Below are 21,592 nucleotides of genomic sequence, written 5' to 3' on the forward strand. Positions count from 1 at the left end.
AGGGATCGCTGGTCAGCGTGGACTCAGTGGGCCGAAGGGCCTGTTTCCACATTATATCTCTAAAGTAAAGATAAAGGGAAATCAGGAATATGACTGAGTGTTAGACTAGGTGTTTCAAGTGCTTTGGCAGGGAAACCGGATTGACAGTTACCACTTAAGGTGACACTTTTAAACTGAACTTTCTAATTTTCTTCTTTAGTTTTAAATTACATTGGTTTGTGAGTTTTAGCACCACTCTTGAACATGACCCTCTGACAATTCGGAAGAAAGTTGCTAATTTTATGCTAAATTTGGCTTATAATTAATTTTACAATTGATCAGTGAATCAAAGAAACGTAAGACAATAGACAATAGGTGCAGGAATAGGCCATTCGGCCCTTCGAGCCAGCACCACCATTCAATGTGATCATGGCTGATAATTCTCAATCAGTACCCCGTTCCTGCTTTCTCCCCATACCCCCTGACTCCGCTATCCTTAAGAGCTCTATCTAGCTCTCTCTTGAATGTATTCAGAGAATTGGCCTCCACTGCCTGCTGAGGCAGAGAATTCCACAGATTCACAACTCTCTGACTAAAAAAGTTTTTCCTCATCTCTGTTCTAAATGGCCTACCCCTTATTCTTAAACTGTGGCCCCTGGTTCTGGACTCCCCCAACATTGGGAACATGTTTCCTGCCTCTAACATGTCCAACCCCTTAATAATCTTATACATTTCGATAAGATCCCCTCTCATCACAACATGATAAGTTTTACTCTGCAAATGGAAAGGCAGAAGGGAAAATCGGAAGTGTCAGTATTACAGTATAGCAAAGGGGATTACAGAGGCATGAGGCAGGAGCTGGCCAAAATTGACTGGAAGGAGGCCCTAGCAGGGAAGACAGTAGAACAGCAATGGCAGGTATTCCTGGGAATAATGCAGAGGTTGCAGGATCAATTTATCCCAAAGAGGCGGAAAGACTCTAAGGGGAGTAAGAGACACCTGTGGCTGACAAGGGAAGTCAAGGACAGCATAAAAATTAAGGAGAGGAAGTATAACATAGCAAAGAAGAGTGGGAAGACAGAGGATTGGGACTCTTTTAAAGAGCAACAAAAGTTAACTAAAAAGGCAATACGGGGAGAAAAGATGAGGTACGAGGGAAAACTAGCCAATAATATAAAGGAGGATAGCAAAAGTTTTTTTAGGTACGTGAAGAGGAAAAAAATAGTCAAGGCAAATGTAGGTCCCTTGAAGACAGAAGCAGGGGAATTTATTATGGGGAACAAAGAAATGGCAGACGAGTTAAACCGTTACTTTGGATCTGTCTTCACTGAGGAAGATACACACAATCTCCCAAATGTTCTAGGGGCCGGAGAACCTAGGGTGATGGAGGAACTGAAGGAAATCCACATTAGGCAGGAAATGGTTTTGGGTAGACTGATGGGACTGAAGGCTGATAAATCCCCAGGGCCTGATGGTCTGCATCCCAGGGTACTTAAGGAGGTGGCTCTAGAAATATTGGAAGCATTGGAGATCATTTTTCAATGTTCTATAGATTCAGGATCAGTTCCTGTGGATTGGAGGATAGCAAATGTTATCCCACTTATTAAGAAAGGAGGGAGAGAGAAAACGGGTAATTATAGACCAGTTAATCTGACATCAGTGGTGGGGAAGATGCTGGAGTCAATTATAAAAGACGAAATTGCTGAGCATTTGGACAGCAGTAACAGGATCATTCCGAGTCAGCATGGATTTACGAAGGGGAAATCGTGCTTGACAAATCTACTGGAATTTTTTGAGGATGTAACTAGGAAAATTGACAGGGGAGAGTCAGTGGATGTGGTGTACCTCGACTTTCAGAAAGCCTTCGACAAGGTCCCACATAGGAGATTAGTGGGCAAAATTAGAGCACATGGTATTGGGGGTAGGGTACTGACATGGATAGAAAATTGGTTGACAGACAGAAAGCAAAGAGTGGTGATAAATGGGTCCCTTTCAGAATGGCAGGCAGTGACCAGTGGGGTACCGCAAGGATCGGTGCTGGGACCCCCGCTATTTACGATATACATTAATGACTTAGATGAAGGTATTAAAAGTACCATTAGCAAATTTGCAGATGATACTAAGCTGGGGGGTAGTGTGAATTGTGAGGAAGATGCAATAAGGCTGCAGGGTGACTTGGACAGGTTGTGTGAGTGGGCGAATACATGGCAGATGCAGTTTAATGTAGATAAGTGTGAGGTTATTCACTTTGGAAGTAAGAATAGAAAGGCAGATTATTATCTGAATGGTGTCAAGTTAGGAAAAGGGGACGTACAACGAGATCTGGGTGTCCTAGTGCATCAGTCACTGAAAGGAAGCATGCAGGTACAGCAGGCAGTGAAGAAAGCCAATGGAATGTTGGCCTTCGTAACAAGAGGAGTTGAGTATAGGAGCAAAGAGGTCCTTCTACAGTTGTACCGGGCCCTGGTGAGACCGCACCTGGAGTACTGTGTGCAGTTTTGGGCTCCAAATTTGAGGAAGGATATTCTTGCTATTGAGGGCGTGCAGCATAGGTTCACTAGGTTAATTCCTTCTCTCCCGAGATGCTGCCTGACCTGCTGAGTTACTCCAGCATTTTGTGAATAAAATGATAGTAGAGACCTCTGGTTTACATACTTCAGGTGATGGATTAGTAAGGTTTTAAAACACTAATAATTCATTAAATAAAGACACCCTGTATCAGTACAAAACTCTCTTCTCGCCACGGATCCAGCTTTGAGAGAAAGTCAAATCATCTGATTGATTAATTGCTTCACATTATGTGAAATACAAATATCCCAGACAATGCACTTCCAACTCTACAAACTGACTAAATGTTTCTAAAACTTAAAAGTACCTCCAAACTATATAGAATATATAATAGGTCAATACCATATGGGAAACAACTTACCTGGGTTGTCTGAATGATGGTGAGGTCATTCATGCAAGAAAATCCTGGTCCCATGACAGACCGCATTCCTGCTGTTCCAAACAGCATCCTGGACCCGAAATATTTTTCAAGCTGTTCAATGTTCCCCTCACAGTTCTGCTTTCTAACTTCTGCCAATGTTTTAGGATTCTAGAAAAGTATTAAAAAGGTTCAAAATGTGTTAGGTAAATAATATCCAGCAATACTTTAACTGGTTACAGAACAGTATCAGTGATTCTTCTGTATAATGTTTGAAAAACATAATACCAATTATCAATTAAAGTGTTCACATTCCATACAAGGTAGAAACAAAGAACTACAGATGCTGGTTAATATTCCAGCACGTTGTGTTCTTTTAGACAATAGACAATAGGTGCAGGAGGAGGCCATTCGGCCCTTCGAGCCAGCACCGCCATTCAATGTGATCATGGCTGATCATTCTCAATCAGTACCCCGTTCCTGCCTGCTCCCCATACCCCCTGACTCCGCTATCCTTAAGAGGCAGAGAATTCCACAGATTCACAACTCTCTGACTGAAAAAGTTTTTCCTCATCTCAGTTCTAAATGGCCTACCCCTTATTCTTAAACTGTGGCCTCTTGTTCTGAACTCCCCCAACATTGGGAACATGTTTCCTGTCTCTAACGTGTCCAACCCCTTAATAATCTTAATTATGAATAATTATTAATCTAATTGTGTAACTCAGCAGATCTGGCAGCATTCCTGGAAAACATGGATAGGTGACGTTTCGGGTCAAAGTCAACTCTTCCGGATCAGTCGATTTATATGATACTAGCCAACCTTGACAGCGCAGAAGGCAGGACCCTGGTTCCTCTTACCGGCCCTTGTTATTTGTTCATTGCATCCGCCGCCTCTCTCCGCTCTTCTCTCCAGCTCTTCGGTGCTCAGGGACGAGCAGGAGTCGGGCTTGGTGGTTTCTCAGTTCCATGACAGGCGTGCCAGGCCTGATGCCTGGAGACAGTTGCGGCACCACGGTCTGCCGCGCACGACGTTTGACCACTTCTACACCACCAACTCACTCCATCCATCATTCTCATTTTGGCCAGTCTAATCATCTGGCGATGCTGCTTTTGTTGGCTTAGGCATTGAAGCATGAGCCACCAATGGAGTTAGACAGCAATGATCTGAGGAGCCCAAGGGTCTACTTTCGGACTGCCACGAGGTAGTAATCTGGAATATGTTCCAACCCACTTCATCCATCCTGAATGAGTAAACCTCAGTCGTCACCGGTTTCATCAATGAACGTGTTGACAATTAGGGTCTATCCTAACCAGAAACCTCAAATACTCTCTGCTGAAGGCAAAGAGTGGCAATAAAGGGGGCTTTTTCTGGTAGGCCGCCAGTGACTAGCGGAGTTCCGCGGGCTCGGTGCTGGGGCCGCTGTTCTTCACGTTGTGCATTAATGATTTGGACAGGTGAAATGAAGGCTTTGTGGCTAAATTTGCGGATTATACAAAAATAGGTGAAGGGAAGTGGTGTAGAGAAAGCAGGACTCTGCAGAAGCACTTGGATAGGTTGGGAGAGTGGGCAGGAAAGTGGCAGATGGAATATAATATCACAAAGTGTGGAGTCATGCATTTTGAAAGTAGGAATAAAGGCATAGATTATTTTCTAAATGGGAAGAGAATCGAGAAATTGGAGGTGCAAAGGGACTTGGGAGTGCTGGTGCAGGATTCATTAAAATGTTAATCTGCAAGTCGAATCAGTAGTAAAGAAAGCAAACACAATGCTAGCATTTATTTCAAAAGGGCTTGTAATCAAAAACAGGGGTGCAATGCTGAGACTCCTATCACATGATCTACATGGCAAGATGAGCAAATTTGCTGATGATATAAAAATGGGTGGTTTTGCAGATAGTGAAGATGTTTCTGAAAAATTGCAGCAGGATCTTGTTGTATGTTGAAAGGCTGGAGCGATTGGGCTTGTATACACTGGAATTTAGAAGGATGAGGGGGGATCTTATTGAAACATATAAGATAATTAGGGGATTGGACACATTAGAGGCAGATAACATGTTCCCAATGTTGGGGGAGTCCAGAACAAGGGGCCACAGTTTGAGAATAAGGGGTAGGCCATTTAGAACGGAGATGAGGAAGAACTTTTTCAGTCAGAGGGTGGTGAAGGTGTGGAATTCTCTGCCTCAGAAGGCAGTGGAGGCCAGTTCGTTGGATGCTTTCAAGAGAGAGCTGGATAGAGCTCTTAAGGATAGCGGAGTGAGGGGGTATGGGGAGAAGGCAGGAACGGGGTACTGATTGATAGTGATCAGCCATGATCGCATTGAATGGCGGTGCTGGCTCGAAGGGCTGAATGGCCTACTCCTGCACCTATTGTCTATTGTCTATTGTCTATTGATCGGTTGGCTAGGTGGGCTGAGTAATTGTTGATGGAATTTAATACAGAGAAATGTGAGGAGTTGCATTTTGGGAAGTCTCATATGGGCAGGACCTACACAGTGAATGGCTGGGCTCTGGGGAGTGTTGTAGAGCAGAGGGATCTAGGAGTGCAGGTGCATGGTTCCTTGAAAGTCGAGTTGCAGGTAGATAAGGTGGTCAAAAAGGCTTTTGGTACATTGGCTTTCATCAGTCAGAGTATTGAGTATAGAAGTTGGGAGGTCATGTTGCAGTTGTATAAGACACTGATGAGACCACATTTAAAGTATTGTGTTCAGTTCTGGGCACCATATCTTAGGAAATATGTTGTCAAGCTGGAAAGGGTACAGAGATTTACGAGGTCTTATCTTATTGAGGTGTATACAGTCATGAGAGGAATAGATCGGGTAAATGCACAGTCTTGTGCCCTAAAATGGCGGCGCTGCCCTAGCAGCTGCGGCTCACCTGCGGTCCATTTGTCTTTGTGTTTTTGTTGTTTTTTTTTTGTCTGAATTGTAGTTGTGATGTGGTGTTTTTGTGTTTGTGTACTGTGTGTGTATGTGGGGGGGAGGGGGGGAACTGTAACATTGTAAATAGATGTAAATAGATGTCCCTTCCGAACGGAGACCCGACCTTTGTTTTCTGGGCCGTGTCTCCGTTCCTGCTGCGGCCTACCATCGGCCCAACTCCTGGAGCTGTCGGCCTCCAGGGCTCTGGTTCGCAGAGCCCGCGGATCGGACTTACCATCACCGGAGCCGGCCGTCTTCGGAGGCTGCGGGAGCGGCTGCGGCTGCGACTCGCCTTAGGCTCGGGCCGCGTGGATGCCGACATCGGGAGCTCCGGCAGCGGCAGCGGGTTCGCCCGCCCCGGATCGCGGGGCTTGGGGCGCGGACATTTCACCGTCCGGCGCGGCCTAAGATGGCCGCGGGATATTTCTCTGCTGGGCGGGGGCTTCAATGTCAGGAGCCACGACCGCCCCGACGTGCAACAACAGCGGCAGCAGCAGCGTGTTCGCCCGCCACGGATCGGACTTATCATCAGCGGAGCCGGCCGTCTTCGGAGGCTGCGGGAGCGGCTGCGACGCGACGCGCCTTGGGCTTGGCCCGCTGTGGACCGTCCGGCGCGGCCTGCAACCACAACAGCCTGACTGCGGGCGAGGACAGCAGGAGAAGGGAAAGACATTGTGGCCTTCCATCACAGTGAGGAGAGAGAGGACTGGAGGAGACTCACTGTGATGGATGTTTCTTTGATGGATGTTTCTTTTTTTGTGTGTTTTTGGGGTTGGGTAATTTGAATGCCTATTTAATGCTTTTATTGTTGGACTGTGTTTTTGGAGGTTTTGGGGTTGTGTAATTTGAATGCATATTTAATGCTTTTATTGTTGGGCTGTGTTTTGGGGGTTTTGGGGTTGTGTAATTTGAATGCCTATTTAATGCTTTTATTGTTGGACTGTGTTTTGGGAGTTTTTTGGGGTTGTGTAATTTTAATGCTTATTTAATGCTTTTATTGTTGGACTGTGGGTGACTGAATTTCGTCCAATATTGGATGACAAATAAAGCTATCTTGAATCTTGAATCTTGAATCTTAATAGGTGAATCGATGACCAAAGGACATAGGTTTAAGGTGAAGGGGAAAAGATTTAATTGGAATCTAAGGGGTAACTTTTTCACACAAAGGGCGATAGGTGTATGGAATAAGCTGCCAGAGGAGGTAGTTGAGGCAGAGACTATACCAACGTTTAGAAACAGTTGGACAGATACATGGATAGGACAAGTTTGGAGGGATATGGACTAGTATTTTTATTCTGGAAGTGATTTCTTTGTTTGGACGCTCATTCCAGGTCAATTATGTATAAGGTTATGAATAATCTGATTCATAAATGGACAGGTGGGACTCGTAGCTGGGACATGTTGGGCGGTGTGGGCAAATTTGGCCGAATGGCCTGGTTCCACACTGTATCACTCTATGACTCTATCCACAACAGCATGCAACCTATTAATTTATCAGAATTCCCTAAATTCTTTCCACATTTCTTTATAAACAAATGCAAGCATAGTTCCTTTAATTCACTAAAACAAATTTAATTTAGTGATAGAAAGGATGAGCAGCATTCACAGTAAAGGGTACTATGGAACAATTAGTGACCAACCCTTTTCCTGTATTCATTCATCCCAATTAATAACAGCTCTTTGATTGTAAGATTCTAACCAGTGTAATCTCTGGTCTTAGATACAGTGCATATACAATACTTAAGCAGAAAATACTGGTGTCATTCACAGTATTTACCCAAACAATGAACACTTTCTAGGAATAAAGGCATAAAATAGATCATCAGCAGAACTATCATAAAACTGCTTCCTTCCTCAATAAACTCCGTTTAATATTGGGAATTTATCAAACCTTTTTGAAGTCAAGGATAAAATCTCCAGTACTTCCAAATTGGCAATGATTATAATTCACACTGATCACAATTCCCTTCTGTTTACTTCAAATTCAGGCCTTCAATGCAGGAGTAAGCCGTTGGCCGTTTAATGGAATACTTGTGGGAAAATATTAAAGCCAATTCAGATTAATAAGTGGGCGTTTGCCAGAGATGAGAAAAGTTCCCACCATTTATCCACACAAGATCTGCACCTACTACCGGCATTAAAACGGGGAAATAAACCAAAGAGATTACATTTCTGAGATAGAGATTAATTGCCAGGAACAAAACGCCGATGACAGTTGGACAAGTGCGAGGTGGAAGGCAACAGTTTGCGGTAGGGAATACATCCAGAGGAACGGAGACGTGTCCAGAATGTTTCTGAACGGTGACTTAAACATAGCTGTTATTAATTGTGTGACAGTGCAGGAAGACTCGTTCACCTCGCCCCGCACACCGTCTACAGCAGACCCGCCCTCCTCCACCGCGACCTCACCTTATCCCACTCCAACCACTGCACGATCGCCCGGTCAAGATCATCGTTGGTGGTCATGCTGCTGCTGTGTGTGCTGCGCTGCTGTGTGTGCTCCGCTGCGCTCCGGACGCTGTTGGCCTCTGCTCTGCTCTGCGCCCGCACCCTCGCCCGTTGACCAATCAACGCCTAGCCCCCTCGCCCGTTGACTAATCAGCGCCCAGCCCCTCGCCCATTGACCAATCAGCGCCCAGCCCCTCGCCCGTTGACCAATCAGCGCCCATCACCCTCTCCCGTTGACCAATCAGCGCCCAGCGCTTAGTCCGTTGACCAATCACTTGTCCCGGATTGTCCCGCTCCAACCAATCAACGCTCGGAACCACGGCACCAGTTGCGAGAGTAAAAGAAGGCGGACATGGAGTAGCTCAGCGGGACAGGCAGCATTTCTGGAGAGAAGGAATGGGTGGCGTTTCGGGTCGAGACCCTTCTTCATGCTAAGCGTCAGGGAAAAGGGAAACGAGTGATATAGGACAAATGAATGAAAGAAATGCAAAAAGTAACGATGATAAAGGAAACAGGCCATTGTTACCTGTGGCATAAGTGAAAACGAGTTACAGATAATGCGACTCAACAAGACGACCATGAAGCTAGTGCGACTTGGGTGGGGTGGTGTGGAGAGAGAGGGGATGCAAGGGTTACTTGAAGTTAAAGACATCAATATTCATACTGCTGGGTTGTAAGCTGCCCAAGCGAAGTATGAGCTGCTGTTCCTCCAATTCGTGTTTGGCCTCACTCTGACAATGGAGGAGGCCGAGGACAGAAAGGTCAGTGTGGGGGAAGGAACTGTAGATGCTAACCAAAGATAGACACAAAAAGCTGGAGTAACTCAGTGGGACAGGCAGCATCTCTGGAGAGAAGGAATGGGTTTCGTTTTGGGTTGAGACCTTTCTTCAGACTGGTTAGGGATAAGGGAAACGAGCGATATAAATGCTGTTGTAGAGAGATAAAGAACAATGAATGAAAGATATGCAAAAAAGTACTGATGATAAAGGAAACAGGCCATTGTTAGCTGTTTGTAGAGTGAAGATGAGAAGGTAGTGTGACGGGTTGGGGAGGGACAGAGAGAGTAGGAATGCTGGGGCTACCTGAAGTTAGAGAAATCAATATTCATACCACTGGGCTGTAAGCTGCCAAAGTGAAATATGAGATGCTGTTTCTTCAATTTGTAGTTAGCCTCACTCTGACAATGGGGGAGACCAAGGACAGAAATGTCTGTGTGGGAATGGGAAGGGGAATTAAAGTGTTTAGCAACTGGGATATCAGGTAGGTTCAGGCGGAATGAGCGAAGGTGTTCAGCAAAACAATCACCCAGTCTACCTTTGGTCTCACCGATGTAAAATAGTCCACATCTTAAATAACGGATACAGTAGATGAGGTTGGAGGAGGTGTAAGTGAACATTTGCCTAACCTGAAAGGACTGTCGAGGTCCCTGGAAAAAGTGGAGGGAGGAAATATAGGGACAGTTGTTGCATCTTCTGCGGTTGCAGGGGAAGGTACCTGGGGAGGGCATGGCAAAAATGTCGGAGGATTATGTGTTGTATGCGAAGGCTGATTCTTGCTATTGAGGGCGTGTAGCGTAGGTTTACTAGGTTAATTCCCGGAATAGCGGGACTGTCGTATGTTGAAAGATTGGAGCAGCTAGGCTTTTATACACTGGAATTTAGAAGGATGAGTGGGGATCTTATCGAAACATATAAGATTATTAAGGGGTTGGACATGGTAGAGGCAGGAAACATGTTCCCAATGTTGGGGGTGTCCAGAACCAGGGGCCACTTTTTAAGAATAAGGGGTAGGCCATCTAGAACGGAGATGAGGAAAAACATTTTCAGTCAGAGGGCGGAGTCAGGGGGTATGGGGAGAAGGCAGGAACGGGGTACTGATTGAGAATGATCTGCCATGATCACATTGAATGGTGGTGCTGGCTCGAAAGGCTGAATGGCCTACTCCTGCACCTATTGTCTATTGTCTATTGATGGGGCGCAGATGTGGCAGAGACGGAGGAATTGGGACTAAAGGATATAGTCTTTGCAGTTAGCAGGGTGGGAAGAAGTGTTGTCTCGATAGTTGTGGGAATCAGTAGTCTGTGTGTCAGCTTCTTGTATGATGATGACACCAGGTCGATCCTAACAAAACTATCAACCTTTCTCTTCTCACCTAAGTTGTCATGTTTCTTGTCCAATGCCCTTTGCTTCCTTCAATCAAATACTGGGAAAATCAAAGCCAGGATCATTAGTCTCTATCATAAACATGTTTTCTAGCCACTGATTCCATCTTCTCTCTAACAAAAGTAGGAGACTGAATCGGATTACTCATGACATACATAATTGACCTGGAATGAGCTTCCAACCAAATATAACTAAGATAGTTTATTTCCACTTCCATAACATAAATTGATTACACTGCTCCCTCATTGCATCTATGGTTCAATAATTTGTTTTTTCATCTCTTATTTAGACTTTAGAGATACAGTGCAGATACAGGCTCTTCAGCCCACCGAGTCCACAGCGACCTGCGATCACACCATAGACTAGCACAATCCTTCCCATTAGAGGCAATTTACAATCTTACTGAAGTCAATCAACCCACAAACCTGTATGTCTTTGGTGTGGGAGGAAACTGGAGCAACCGGAGAAAACCCACACGATCACAAGAACATACAAACTCCGTACAGACATGCACCCCAGGTCAGGATCAAACCCAGATCTCTGGCGCTGTAAGGCAGCACATCTACTGTTGTGCCACCGTGCTTTAGGACTTTTTGGTTTCATTAATGGTGGGAAGTGCAGAGGTCAAAGGATAGATGCTATTGCTCCTGCGGTTAATATTATATTGGCCCCTTCCTATTTCTCAGCTGCATGTTGCAATACCTCATTACACTCTTTGCCTGCCTCCCATGACTATGCTTAGAATCAAAGGTTCACTGGTCATGTCCCAACTTCCTGCTAGTCACTGTCACCCATCAGGTCTGTGTAAGCAGGCTTGCATAGGCTTTCTGTTAAGCAATAGCTTGATTTAAAAATTATTATCCTCATTTTTAAATGACCTTGATTGGTCCTCCAAACAAAAATAGAAACATAGAAAATGGGTGCATGAGTAGGGCATTCGGCCCTTTGAGCCAGCACTGCCATTCAATATGATCATGGCTGAGTCCAGAACAAAGGGCCACAGTTTAAGAATAAGGGGTAGGCCATTTAGAACGGAGATGGGGAAGAATTTTTTCAGTCAGAGAGTGGTGAAGGTGTGGAATTCTCTGCCTCAGAAGGCAGTGGAGGCCAGTTCGTTGGATGCTTTCAAGAGAGAGCTGGATAGAGCTCTTAAGGATAGCGGAGTGAGGGGGTATGGGGAGAAGGCAGGAACGGGGTACTGATTGAGAGTGATCAGCCATGATCGCATTGAATGGCGGTGCTGGCTCGAAGGGCTGAATGGCCTACTCCTGCACCTATTGTCTATTGTCTATTGTCTATCATCTATAATCAGTACCCATTCCTGCTTTTTCCCCATATCCCTTGATTCCGTTAGCCCTAAGAGCTAAATCTATCTCTCTCTTGAAAACATCCAGTAAATTGGCCTCCCCTGCCTTCTGTGGCAGAGAATTCCACAGATTCACAACTCTCTGGGTGAAAATGTTTTTTCTCATCTCAGTCCTAAATGGCCTACCCCTTATTCTTAAACTGTGACACCTGATTCTGGACTCCCCCAACACCAGGAACATTTTTCCTGCATCTAGTCTGTCCAATCCCTTCAGAATTGTATATGTTTCTATAAGATCCCCTATCATCCTTCTAAATTCCAGTGCATACAAGCCCAGTCGATCCATTTTTTCATCATATGTCAGTCCCACCATTCCCAGGAATTAACCTGGTGAACCTATGCTGCGCTCCCTCAATGGCAAGAATGGCATTCCTGAAATTAAGAGATCAAAACTGCACACAATACTCCAGGGGTGGTCTCACCAGGGCCCTGTACAACTGCAGTAGGATCTCCTTGCTCATAAACTCAAATTCTCTCACGATGGCCAACATAACATTAGCTTTCTTCACTGCCTGCCGTACCTGCATGCTTACTTTCAGTGACTGATGTACAAGGACACCTAGGTCTCGTTGCACTTCCCCTTTTCCTAATCTGACACCGGATGGCGCCGTACGATGGCAGCTTTGCGAACAGTCTGTCTTGCCCTTTTGTTGTTTTTACTCTGTTGTTAAATGTATGTTTTAGTGTATCTTTAGTTTTGTATTATGTGGGGGGGTGGGGGAAACTTTTTTTTAATCTCTTTCCTCGACGGAGATGCGACTTTTTCTGTATCATATCTCCGTCTGCACTGCGACCTAACATCATGGAGCACGTGGTCCCTTGGTTCGGGATCGACTTCGGGAGCTCCAACCGCAGGAGCTTCGATCGCCCCGACGCGGGAGCTTCGATCGCCGGCTGCGGGAGCTCCGGTTGCCCCGACTGTGGTGGTTCAACTGCCCCGACTGCGGGAGAAAAGGAAGGAAGAAGATAATACGTTATTGCCTTCCATCAGTGGATAAATCAGTGGATGTTTATGTTAATTTTTATGCAGGTGTGTGTCTTGTTGCTTTTTTTGGTATGACTGTATGGCAAATCAAATTTTTGTATGTTTTTACACACTTGGCTGATAAATTAATTACAATTACAAATCAGATAGTGATCTGCCTTCTTGTTTTCGCCAACAAAGTGGATAACCTCGCATTTATCCACATTATACGGCATCTGCTATGCATCTGCTCGCTCATCCAACCTGTCCACGTCACCCTGCAGCCTCATAGTATCCCCCTCGCAGCTCACACTGCCACCCAGCTTTGTGTCGATATATGCAAGCCTGCAATACTATTTTCTCAGAAATAAACACTTGTACAACCATGGACTCTTGACCCTTGATAATGATGGGTACAAAGTTGGCTGCTAAATTATGGAACTCTCTCCTTAAACTACTCCAGCATTCTGCCTCTATTGAATGAGATACTACTTTAAACATTTGCTCATTTGGTTCTTGGTCCTCATGCTTCCTTATGTGACTTATTATCATTTTTTTCTCGGTGAAAGTCCAATAAATCACCTTGGAATGTTTTATTGTTAAAATTGCTACCTGAATAAAGTTGTTGTTGATAAACCTATGTTTCAAATAGTGGAACTTTGGCACTTTCTCAAGACAAGAATACAGAGGAGAGGAAGTCATGCTGTAGTAGCTGAGAACCTTGTTCATATCTCAATTACATTTGAGAGTGATCAGCCATGATCGCATTGAATGGCGGTGCTGGCTCGAAGGGCTGAATGGCCTACTCCTGCACCTATTGTCTATTGTCTATTTTGCATTCAGTAGAAGTCCCCATATCGCATTGTCATCTTGCCATATTCTCATATTTCCTTATAAGAGCCATTTGAGCTATAACCACAGCACCATTATGCTGCTCTAGAAAGCCTTGTGAAAGTTCGAAAGATGTTAGGAGCAACACACTCTTACTTGGCAATTTTCTCAACCCCTTATTGCCTTTTAGCAGTAAGAAAATAGGTCTTTCAAAGAGTTGCAAGAATTTTATTCAGAGGCCTGTCTGACATCTCTAGGGAGAAGCTTGCAACTACTCAAACAACACATGCTAATCAACTTTGCATTTAATGAAATTTAAATTCTGAAATTGAGTTATAAAAGCACATGAACACTATAAATAGAATAAAAGTTTATAAAGCACAACAAAAGATTCCAATTTGCCGATGCACATGATTTAGATACAAGTGAATTAAAGGACTTTCATTGCACAAAAATTGAGTCAGACTTCACCAAAATGGTGTTTTTTAAATTATTTATGTCCAATAAGCCAACTGTTTTGAGAAAAGGAGATATATTATTATATGCTGACATCCAACAGATGGTGCAGAGGTGTATCATCATCTATATACTAAAACTCTTGTTTGTTTGTTCCTGAACTGTAACCAAAACGGTACACGTTAGCGCAACAATGTTAGGCCCATCTTACTCACCATCATCCTTTTGGTGCTAATGGAAGAAGTTTAATTGAAATTGGTGTTATATTTTTAGTTATTTACATTTTAAAGTTTAAATCTATCTCCTCGGGGGGGGGGGGGGAGGAGGGAGGGGAGGAAGGGGGAGGAGGAGAGGATGCTGCACCAATGCAGGGGAGGTTTGGGCCCAACGGGTCCACTTGGTCTAGTTATTAAAAGTGACAACAAATTATGATCTTTTGATTGGCATTCTAAAATAACATTCAGCTTGTGACTGATCTTTTAATTCAGCAACTCTTGGGCAACACAGTGGAGCAATGGTAGAGTTGTTGCCTTACAGCGCCAGAGACCCAGGTTCGATCCTGACCTCGGATGCTATCTGCATGGAGTTTGTATATTCTCCTTGTGACCGCGAGGGTTTTCTCCAGTTGCTTCTCTTACATTCTAAAGATGTGCAGGTTTATAGATTAATTGGCTTCTTTAAATTCTGTTTGCGTGCTGCATCTGTAAACTAAACTTCCCCGATATCCTAAATTGTACTAATGTTAACCTATGCTCCTTAATATGCAAAAAATATATATTACTGTGGGAGTACCTTTACCAAAAGAACAGGTGAGGTTTAAGAAGATGGTCACTCCAGACACTACTAATTCCTCAGGGGCAGTTAGGAATATATGTTAAATCACCAAATTACCAGTATGAAAAAATGTACGTTTAATTTCCTGACATATACCCTGCACTGCCACTACTGTATTTGAGACTGTAGATAACTTCTGTAAATGTTTTCCATTCTTTGCTCTTTCCTACCTCCATAAAACTGATTCTACTTCTTGATTTTACAAACATCCTACCTCTCTGTTGCCTCAATCCTATCCTTTACTATAAGGGCTTCTCTTGCTCCTTTGCCATTTGCCTACCTCGTCTAAAAGCCAAGTATTCTGGAAAATATCAAATGCAACCTTGGTCACTTCATACTTCATGCAAATCTATTTGATCGTATTTATTTCTATTCCTGCTAATATTTCATCCAATTTATTTTGAATGGTGCGTGCATTCAGATAAAGAACATTCACATTTTTATTTTTAGAACTTTTCATAACTCAGAAAAGGTAAGTTCGGGCTTTTTTTTCTTTAATGGTTGTCAAATAAAGCAATCCTCCTTTACCACTACCCTCTGTCGCTTGGCAGAACTAATTCTTACTTGCAGCTTACAACCCAGCCATATGAACGCGTATTCTTTAATTTCAAGTAACTCCTGTATTCCCACCCCACTGCCCCACCCTAGTCGTTCTACTAGTTCCACTGTTCGCATCCTTGGATCCCTCTCGTCCAGCCAATGACGGGCCATTATGGATTGTGAGCAATTTTGGGCACCATATCATATCATATCATATCATATCATATCATATCATATCATATATATACAGCCGGAAACAGGCCTTTTCGGCCCTCCAAGTCCGTGCCGCCCAGCGATCCCCGTACATTAACACTATCCTACACCCACTAGGGACAATTTTTACATTTACCCAGCCAATTAACCTACATACCTGTACGTCTTTGGAGTGTGGGAGGAAACCGAAGATCTCGGAGAAAACCCACGCAGGTCACGGGGAGAACGTACAAACTCCTTACAGTGCAGCACCCGTAGTCAGGATCGAACCTGAGTCTCCGGCGCTGCATTCGCTGTAAAGCAGCAACTCTACCGCTGCGCTACCGTGCCGCCCTCTGAGGAAGGATGTGCTGGCTCTGGAGAGGTTCAGAGGAGGTTTACAAGAATGATCCAAGGAATGAGTAGGTTAACCTATGTTGACCGTTTGTCGGCACTGGGCCTGTACTCGCTGGAGTTTGGAAGAATGAGGGGGGATCTCATTGAAACATGCAGAATAGTGAAAGGCTTGGATAGAGTGGATGTGGAGAGGATGTTTCCACTAGTGGGAGAGTCTAAGACTAGGGGTCATAGCCTCAAAATTAAAGGATGTTCTTTTAGGAAGATGAGGAGAAATTTCTTTAGTCAAAGGGTGGTGAATCTGTGGAATTCTTTGCCTTTGAAGGCTGTGGAGGTCAAGTCAGTGGGTATTTTTAAGGCAGAGATAGATAGATTCTTGATTAGTACAGGTGTCAGAGGTTATGGGGAGAAGGCAGGAGAATGGGGTTAGGAGGGAGAGATAGATCATCCATGATTGAATGGCAGAGTAGACGATGGGCCGAATGGCCTTTTCTACTCCTACTACTGATGACCTTACATCACCCTTCCTGAAGTCATCTGCTGCTAACCTTAATTTGTTGTGATCTTTTCTCACCTCCAGTTTCCCCCTCCCCCTCCCCCACCTCCATCTTTCAGACTGAAGAAAGGTTCTGACCAAAAATATAACCTGTTCCTTTTTTCCCCATGTAGCCTGACCCGCTGAGTTACTCCAGCATTTTCTACTCTATCTTACATTCAACAACTTATCCTTTAACTCTATTCGCTTTCTTCAACTTAACACTACCAGTGAGAACTCGCACAGGCCAAAGCTATACTTGCATCTTTCTACCAAATCCTGTTAAGCACAAGCTTTGATACTAGGACTGGAGTTTAGAGAGTCAGCTGGCATTAATGGGCTGAAGTTAGACATGAGGTGAAGAAACTTTACCATGTTAAATTTTTCAACAGGGTGTTCACACAGTTGTTCTGTCCTAGACTATTGTAAGATTTGAGAAGTTTTCCCTCATTTGGAAAGCAACACCAAACCAAAGAGCTGCAGTTTGGACATTTTAAACGAGAGACTGGGGCTGATAGCGGAGAAAGGCTGCGGTCAGATTAACAAAGGATGTCACAATCCGTGGGTCCTAAAATGGCCGCAGGACCTCGTGACCAGCCACAAAAAGTAAAAACCTTACAACCCAGTCTCTAGGTTTCTGCAAAGCCACGGCCAGGACAAAGGATGGGTATTGGCCATGCAGAAACCTACGAAACCAGGTCGGAGTCCAGACACTGGGGCGCTGACATCAGCATACTCACAATGCCCCAAGCCGACCTAAACAGTCCATCTCGGTGAGGGGGCACAATAGCCCATAGAAAACTACCTGGTAGGTGATGGGAAACCAGTTAACACCCATCACCTCACAACGAAATACCAATTAACACCGTCTGGCCATCCCCGGTATCCCCGAACATAAGCGCAGATCAGAAGAAAACTCATACATATCTTTTTGAACAAAGAGATTCCAAGATCTGGCGGGAGATAGGACGGGTCAGAAATAGTATAACTGGCCACTACTTTTGGGTGAAAAAGTTAAGTCAACTGAAGTCAAGAAGAGAGTCAGAAGGAAGTCAAACGAATACAGGAGGAAGAAACGACAGGCAAGAAGAACGGATGCAAGAGAGAGGAACAGGCACGCAACTCGAGAAGAAATACTGCAAAACGAACAGCCAGTAACCCCAGTAATAGCCCCATGGTGAGCATGTACTCCAAATCCTACATATCCTGGACATAGTTTAGTGTAGAGGGGAGGGTGGTTGTTAATAATCGTTGGGTGTGTATTGAAATATGTGTTGGTCAATGTTGCGATGCGTCGTACGTTCCCCATCTTACAGTCGTGTATATGTCTTGTAGAACTGTGTGTTTAAGAATTCATAAGTAAAAAGGTATTCGTGTATATGTCTTGTGGAACTGTGTGTTTTAAGAAATCAGCGAAAAAGGTATTCGGGTATATGTCCTGTGGAACTGTGTGTGTTTAATAATTCATAGTTATAAGTACTCGTGTGATTCGGTACGTGTTTAATAGGTATGTCATATAGCAATGTATAAGTATTCGTGGACAATAATCCCAAGCGCTGAATAAAAGCCTTTTCATTTAAACCCTGGTTTTCAGATCTGGTGTGGTTGAATTTTTCTGCACTACAAGAGCTCCTGCATCTAAGTCCAGTGTCTAGAACCGTAAGGGGTGAGTGGGTCGAACCATTCACGGGGAACCAGTGTGCACGGCCTGGTCAAGGGATCAGAGCAAGGCACGGGGACCTTAGGTCGGGCGAAAGCTCGGCGCAGAAACCCCTTACAGATAATGGCGACCACGAAGGGACACTGGCAGCAGGATGATAGTGTGCCGGAAAAAGATTTGAAAACTAGGGACATAATGGACGAGCGCATTGCGGACTATGTGTTTAGCAAGGTGAATATCACCAAACAATGGATGTGTGCGTTATTAGATGACAAGCGCCCACTGGATGCAGCGATCCGGTGGACGGCCAGTACAGCCCATAAGAAAGCTGTGGAAAAGGCGGTCTGGCTGACCTGCTATAAAAGGCAGGTCCAGCTTTTGGACCGCGTGGTTGTGGCACAGGCAGCCCAGATCAGGGACCTTCAGGAGGAGGTAGAGGAGAAGGCTGCGGGTGGGAACCAGTTGATCGAGGCTCTGGACTCTTTAAACAAAGAGCGCCGGGTCGTGACCAACCGCCACGAAACCAGGGTAGAGCTGATGGAGTGTCAGGCCACTGAGGCTATGCTCAGTGAGGGCAGGCTCCGGGAGCAGTGCGCTTCCCTGAGCCACCAGCTGGAGACCCAGGAAGAGAACCTCAAGGGGGTTAGGGCAGCCTACAAAATGGTTTTAGAGGACAGGTCAGAAGGGGCTGACCACGGGGCATGCCTGCAGGAGATAGAGGGTCTGCGGAGTGCTTTAAATAAAGCAAGCGGGCTGGTGTGTTTAATGAACCCCCCCGCGGGCCAGTCACTAGCGGGTGCGAAGGTCCTGGTTCAGGTCCCCAGAAAGACCGTGGTGGCTTCAGCCCCCAAACTCCGCGATCCCCCTAGCTACGAGGCATCCTGGAAAAGGGGTAGTGTGGGGGAATGAGAGAGAGAGGAGCTCCCAGTAGAATACTCGGCACCGGCGCCCATGTGTCTGGTCCGGGAAACCAGACGGGGACCCAACACGGAGAATGGGGACGTCGGACCCATTCAGAGCGAGAATGATATTTATTATTTGAATAAAGTATTTTTTGATATAAAAAAAAAAAAAAAAAGGAAGTCAAACGAATACAGGAGGAAGAAACGACAGGCAAGAAGAACGGATGCAAGAGAGGAACAGGCACGCAACTCGAGAAGAAATACTGCAAAACGAACAGCCAGTAACCCCAGTAATAGCCCCATGGTGAGCATGTACTCCAAATCCTACATATCCTGGACATAGTTTAGTGTAGAGGGGAGGGTGGTTGTTAATAAACGTTGGGTGTGTATTGAAATATGTGTTGGTCAATGTTGCGATGCGTCGTACGTTCCCCATCTTACAGTCGTGTATATGTCTTGTAGAACTGTGTGTTTAAGAATTCATAAGTAAAAAGGTATTCGTGTATATGTCTTGTGGAACTGTGTGTTTTAAGAAATCAGCGAAAAAGGTATTCGGGTATATGTCCTGTGGAACTGTGTGTGTTTAATAATTCATAGTTATAAGTATTCGTGTGATTCGGTACGTGTTTAATAGGTATGTCATATAGCAATGTATAAGTATTCGTGGACAATAATCCCAAGCGCTGAATAAAAGCCTTTTCATTTAAACCCTGGTTTTCAAATCTGGTCTGGTTGAATTTTTCTGCACTATAAGAGCTCCTGCATCTAAGTCCAGTGTCTAGAACCGTAAGGGGTGAGTGGGTCGAACCATTCACGGGGAACCAATGTGCACGGCCTGGTCAAGGGATCAGAGCAAGGCACGGGGACCTTAGGTCAGGCGAAAGCTCGGCGCAGAAACCCCTTACACTATGAAAAGAAAGCATTTAGGATAAGATAAGTGCAGATGCATAATGAAATACTTGGCACATTATCAGGCTTAGTAAACAGAATGCACAAGATGGTTAGCTATATGGGATAATCCAATTCTCATGTTACATGAGAGGTTTTCAGAACCACAAAGCTATCATTCCAACTCTGAAGCTAATATGTCTTTCCCTGCTAGCTGTTGTGGAAATTCAGGTTGAAACCAGTGGAGCTCAACTAACTGCAGAGTTGTCTGTCACTAGATGATTACTGCCATGTGACAGCAGAGCAATCCCGTCCATGAGAAGATCATTCTTGTCTAGCAAGAGAAGAAGAACTCTGCAAAAACTTAGAGCTGTCTCCTGCAAGAATACTGCAACTCTCACAGAGAAGATAGCTGGGATTCTTCGTTGGCATGGATTTGGAAATTGTAGTGCAGTTGTAGCATCTGCTTTCATGTTGCATACATTCTGCAGAGTTCAGCAGAGGATGACTAAGTTTGAAATCCTTTTTGATGATGACAGGAGAATGTTCCCTGAAGAATTTCATTTTGAGGAGGCTAGCTGGAGTTTGAGCAGCTCTATGTACACTTGGCTAGATTGAAAATGGGGAAATGCAATACAATTTTCAGTTATTCTACAACATTGTAAAAGGAATGCCCACTTGTTATATGAACTTTAGAGGTGAATCAGTAACTGTGTGTGATGTTAGAATCCCAATTGTGGCAAGGGTGGAGGGCAAATTTCCTACAATTGCCCAGCTGTGACACTGGGGATCAGGGGACCACTGCATGGGTGAGACAACAAGCTGATTTATTTCAATGGGGTGGAACATCCAAGGGAGAAGGGCGATTGATATTTTAAAAATTGATTAAGTTTGCTTTATTTTTTTAATTTATGTAATTGCCTTTGTTAGTGATTTCATTATTTTAACATTTTAATTTATTTTTGCAAGTTCAGATTTTTGTTTGGGTGGGAAGTGGAGTGAAAGGTTTGAATGTTTCAGGATCTTCCTTTCGATATTCGATGTCCTTAACATTTCTGACCTCCATGAAAGTCGGGGGTCATGGCTTTATCAGCTTAGTTTAGTTGAGAGATACAGTACAGAAACAGGCTCTTCAGCCCATTGAGTCCGTGCCAACCATTGATCCTTGCACACTTACGCTATCCTACACACACTATGGACAATTTACAATGATACCAAGCCAATTAGCCTACATGCCAGGTCTTGCTTTGTATAGTTTTGGACAACGTCAATCTAAGCAGGTATAACCATAGATGATGCATAGTGGCAAACTAGTGGCTTGCCATTGGTTGTTGCTTATGGCCATTAAAAACATGCAGTTAAAAAAAACTTGGAAGCATCTTCGCCATTCATATCCATGGAATCAGCTTCTGTGGTTTCTCTAAACAGGCAAGGAACTTTGTGTAAGAAGGAACTGCAGATGCTGGTTTACACCAAAGATAGACACAAAATGCTGGTAACTCAGTGGGTCAGTCAGCATCTCTAGAAAAAAGGAATAGGTGACATTTCTAGTCGAGACCCTCCATCAGACTGAAAGTCAGGGATGTGGACACTGGAGGAAGATATAGAACAAAGCAAGGCAGGAATTTTGATGG

At 44.5% G+C, this 21,592-nt stretch overlaps 1 protein-coding gene across 2 annotated transcripts in view; it reads right to left on the reverse strand.

Moving 5' to 3' along the window:
* Positions 1-21,592, reverse strand: part of pgm2 (phosphoglucomutase 2) — a 76,829-nt gene that overhangs the window by 30,570 nt on the left and 24,667 nt on the right. Inside the window, exons 1-2 of one of the 2 annotated variants that reach the window (XM_078400060.1) lie at positions 8,233-8,376; positions 2,909-3,076 (exon numbers count right to left, since the gene is read on the reverse strand). In XM_078400060.1, coding sequence (XP_078256186.1) covers positions 2,909-3,076; positions 8,233-8,289 — 225 coding nt within the window. In that variant the 5' untranslated portion in view covers positions 8,290-8,376. Of the gene's footprint in view, positions 1-2,908; positions 3,077-8,232; positions 8,377-21,592 lie in introns of those variants that run through there. The other variant, XM_078400065.1, reaches the window with a different exon arrangement.

The sequence above is a fragment of the Rhinoraja longicauda genome, chromosome 1 (genome assembly GCF_053455715.1).
Source record: "Rhinoraja longicauda isolate Sanriku21f chromosome 1, sRhiLon1.1, whole genome shotgun sequence".
NCBI lineage: Eukaryota > Metazoa > Chordata > Chondrichthyes > Rajiformes > Arhynchobatidae > Rhinoraja > Rhinoraja longicauda.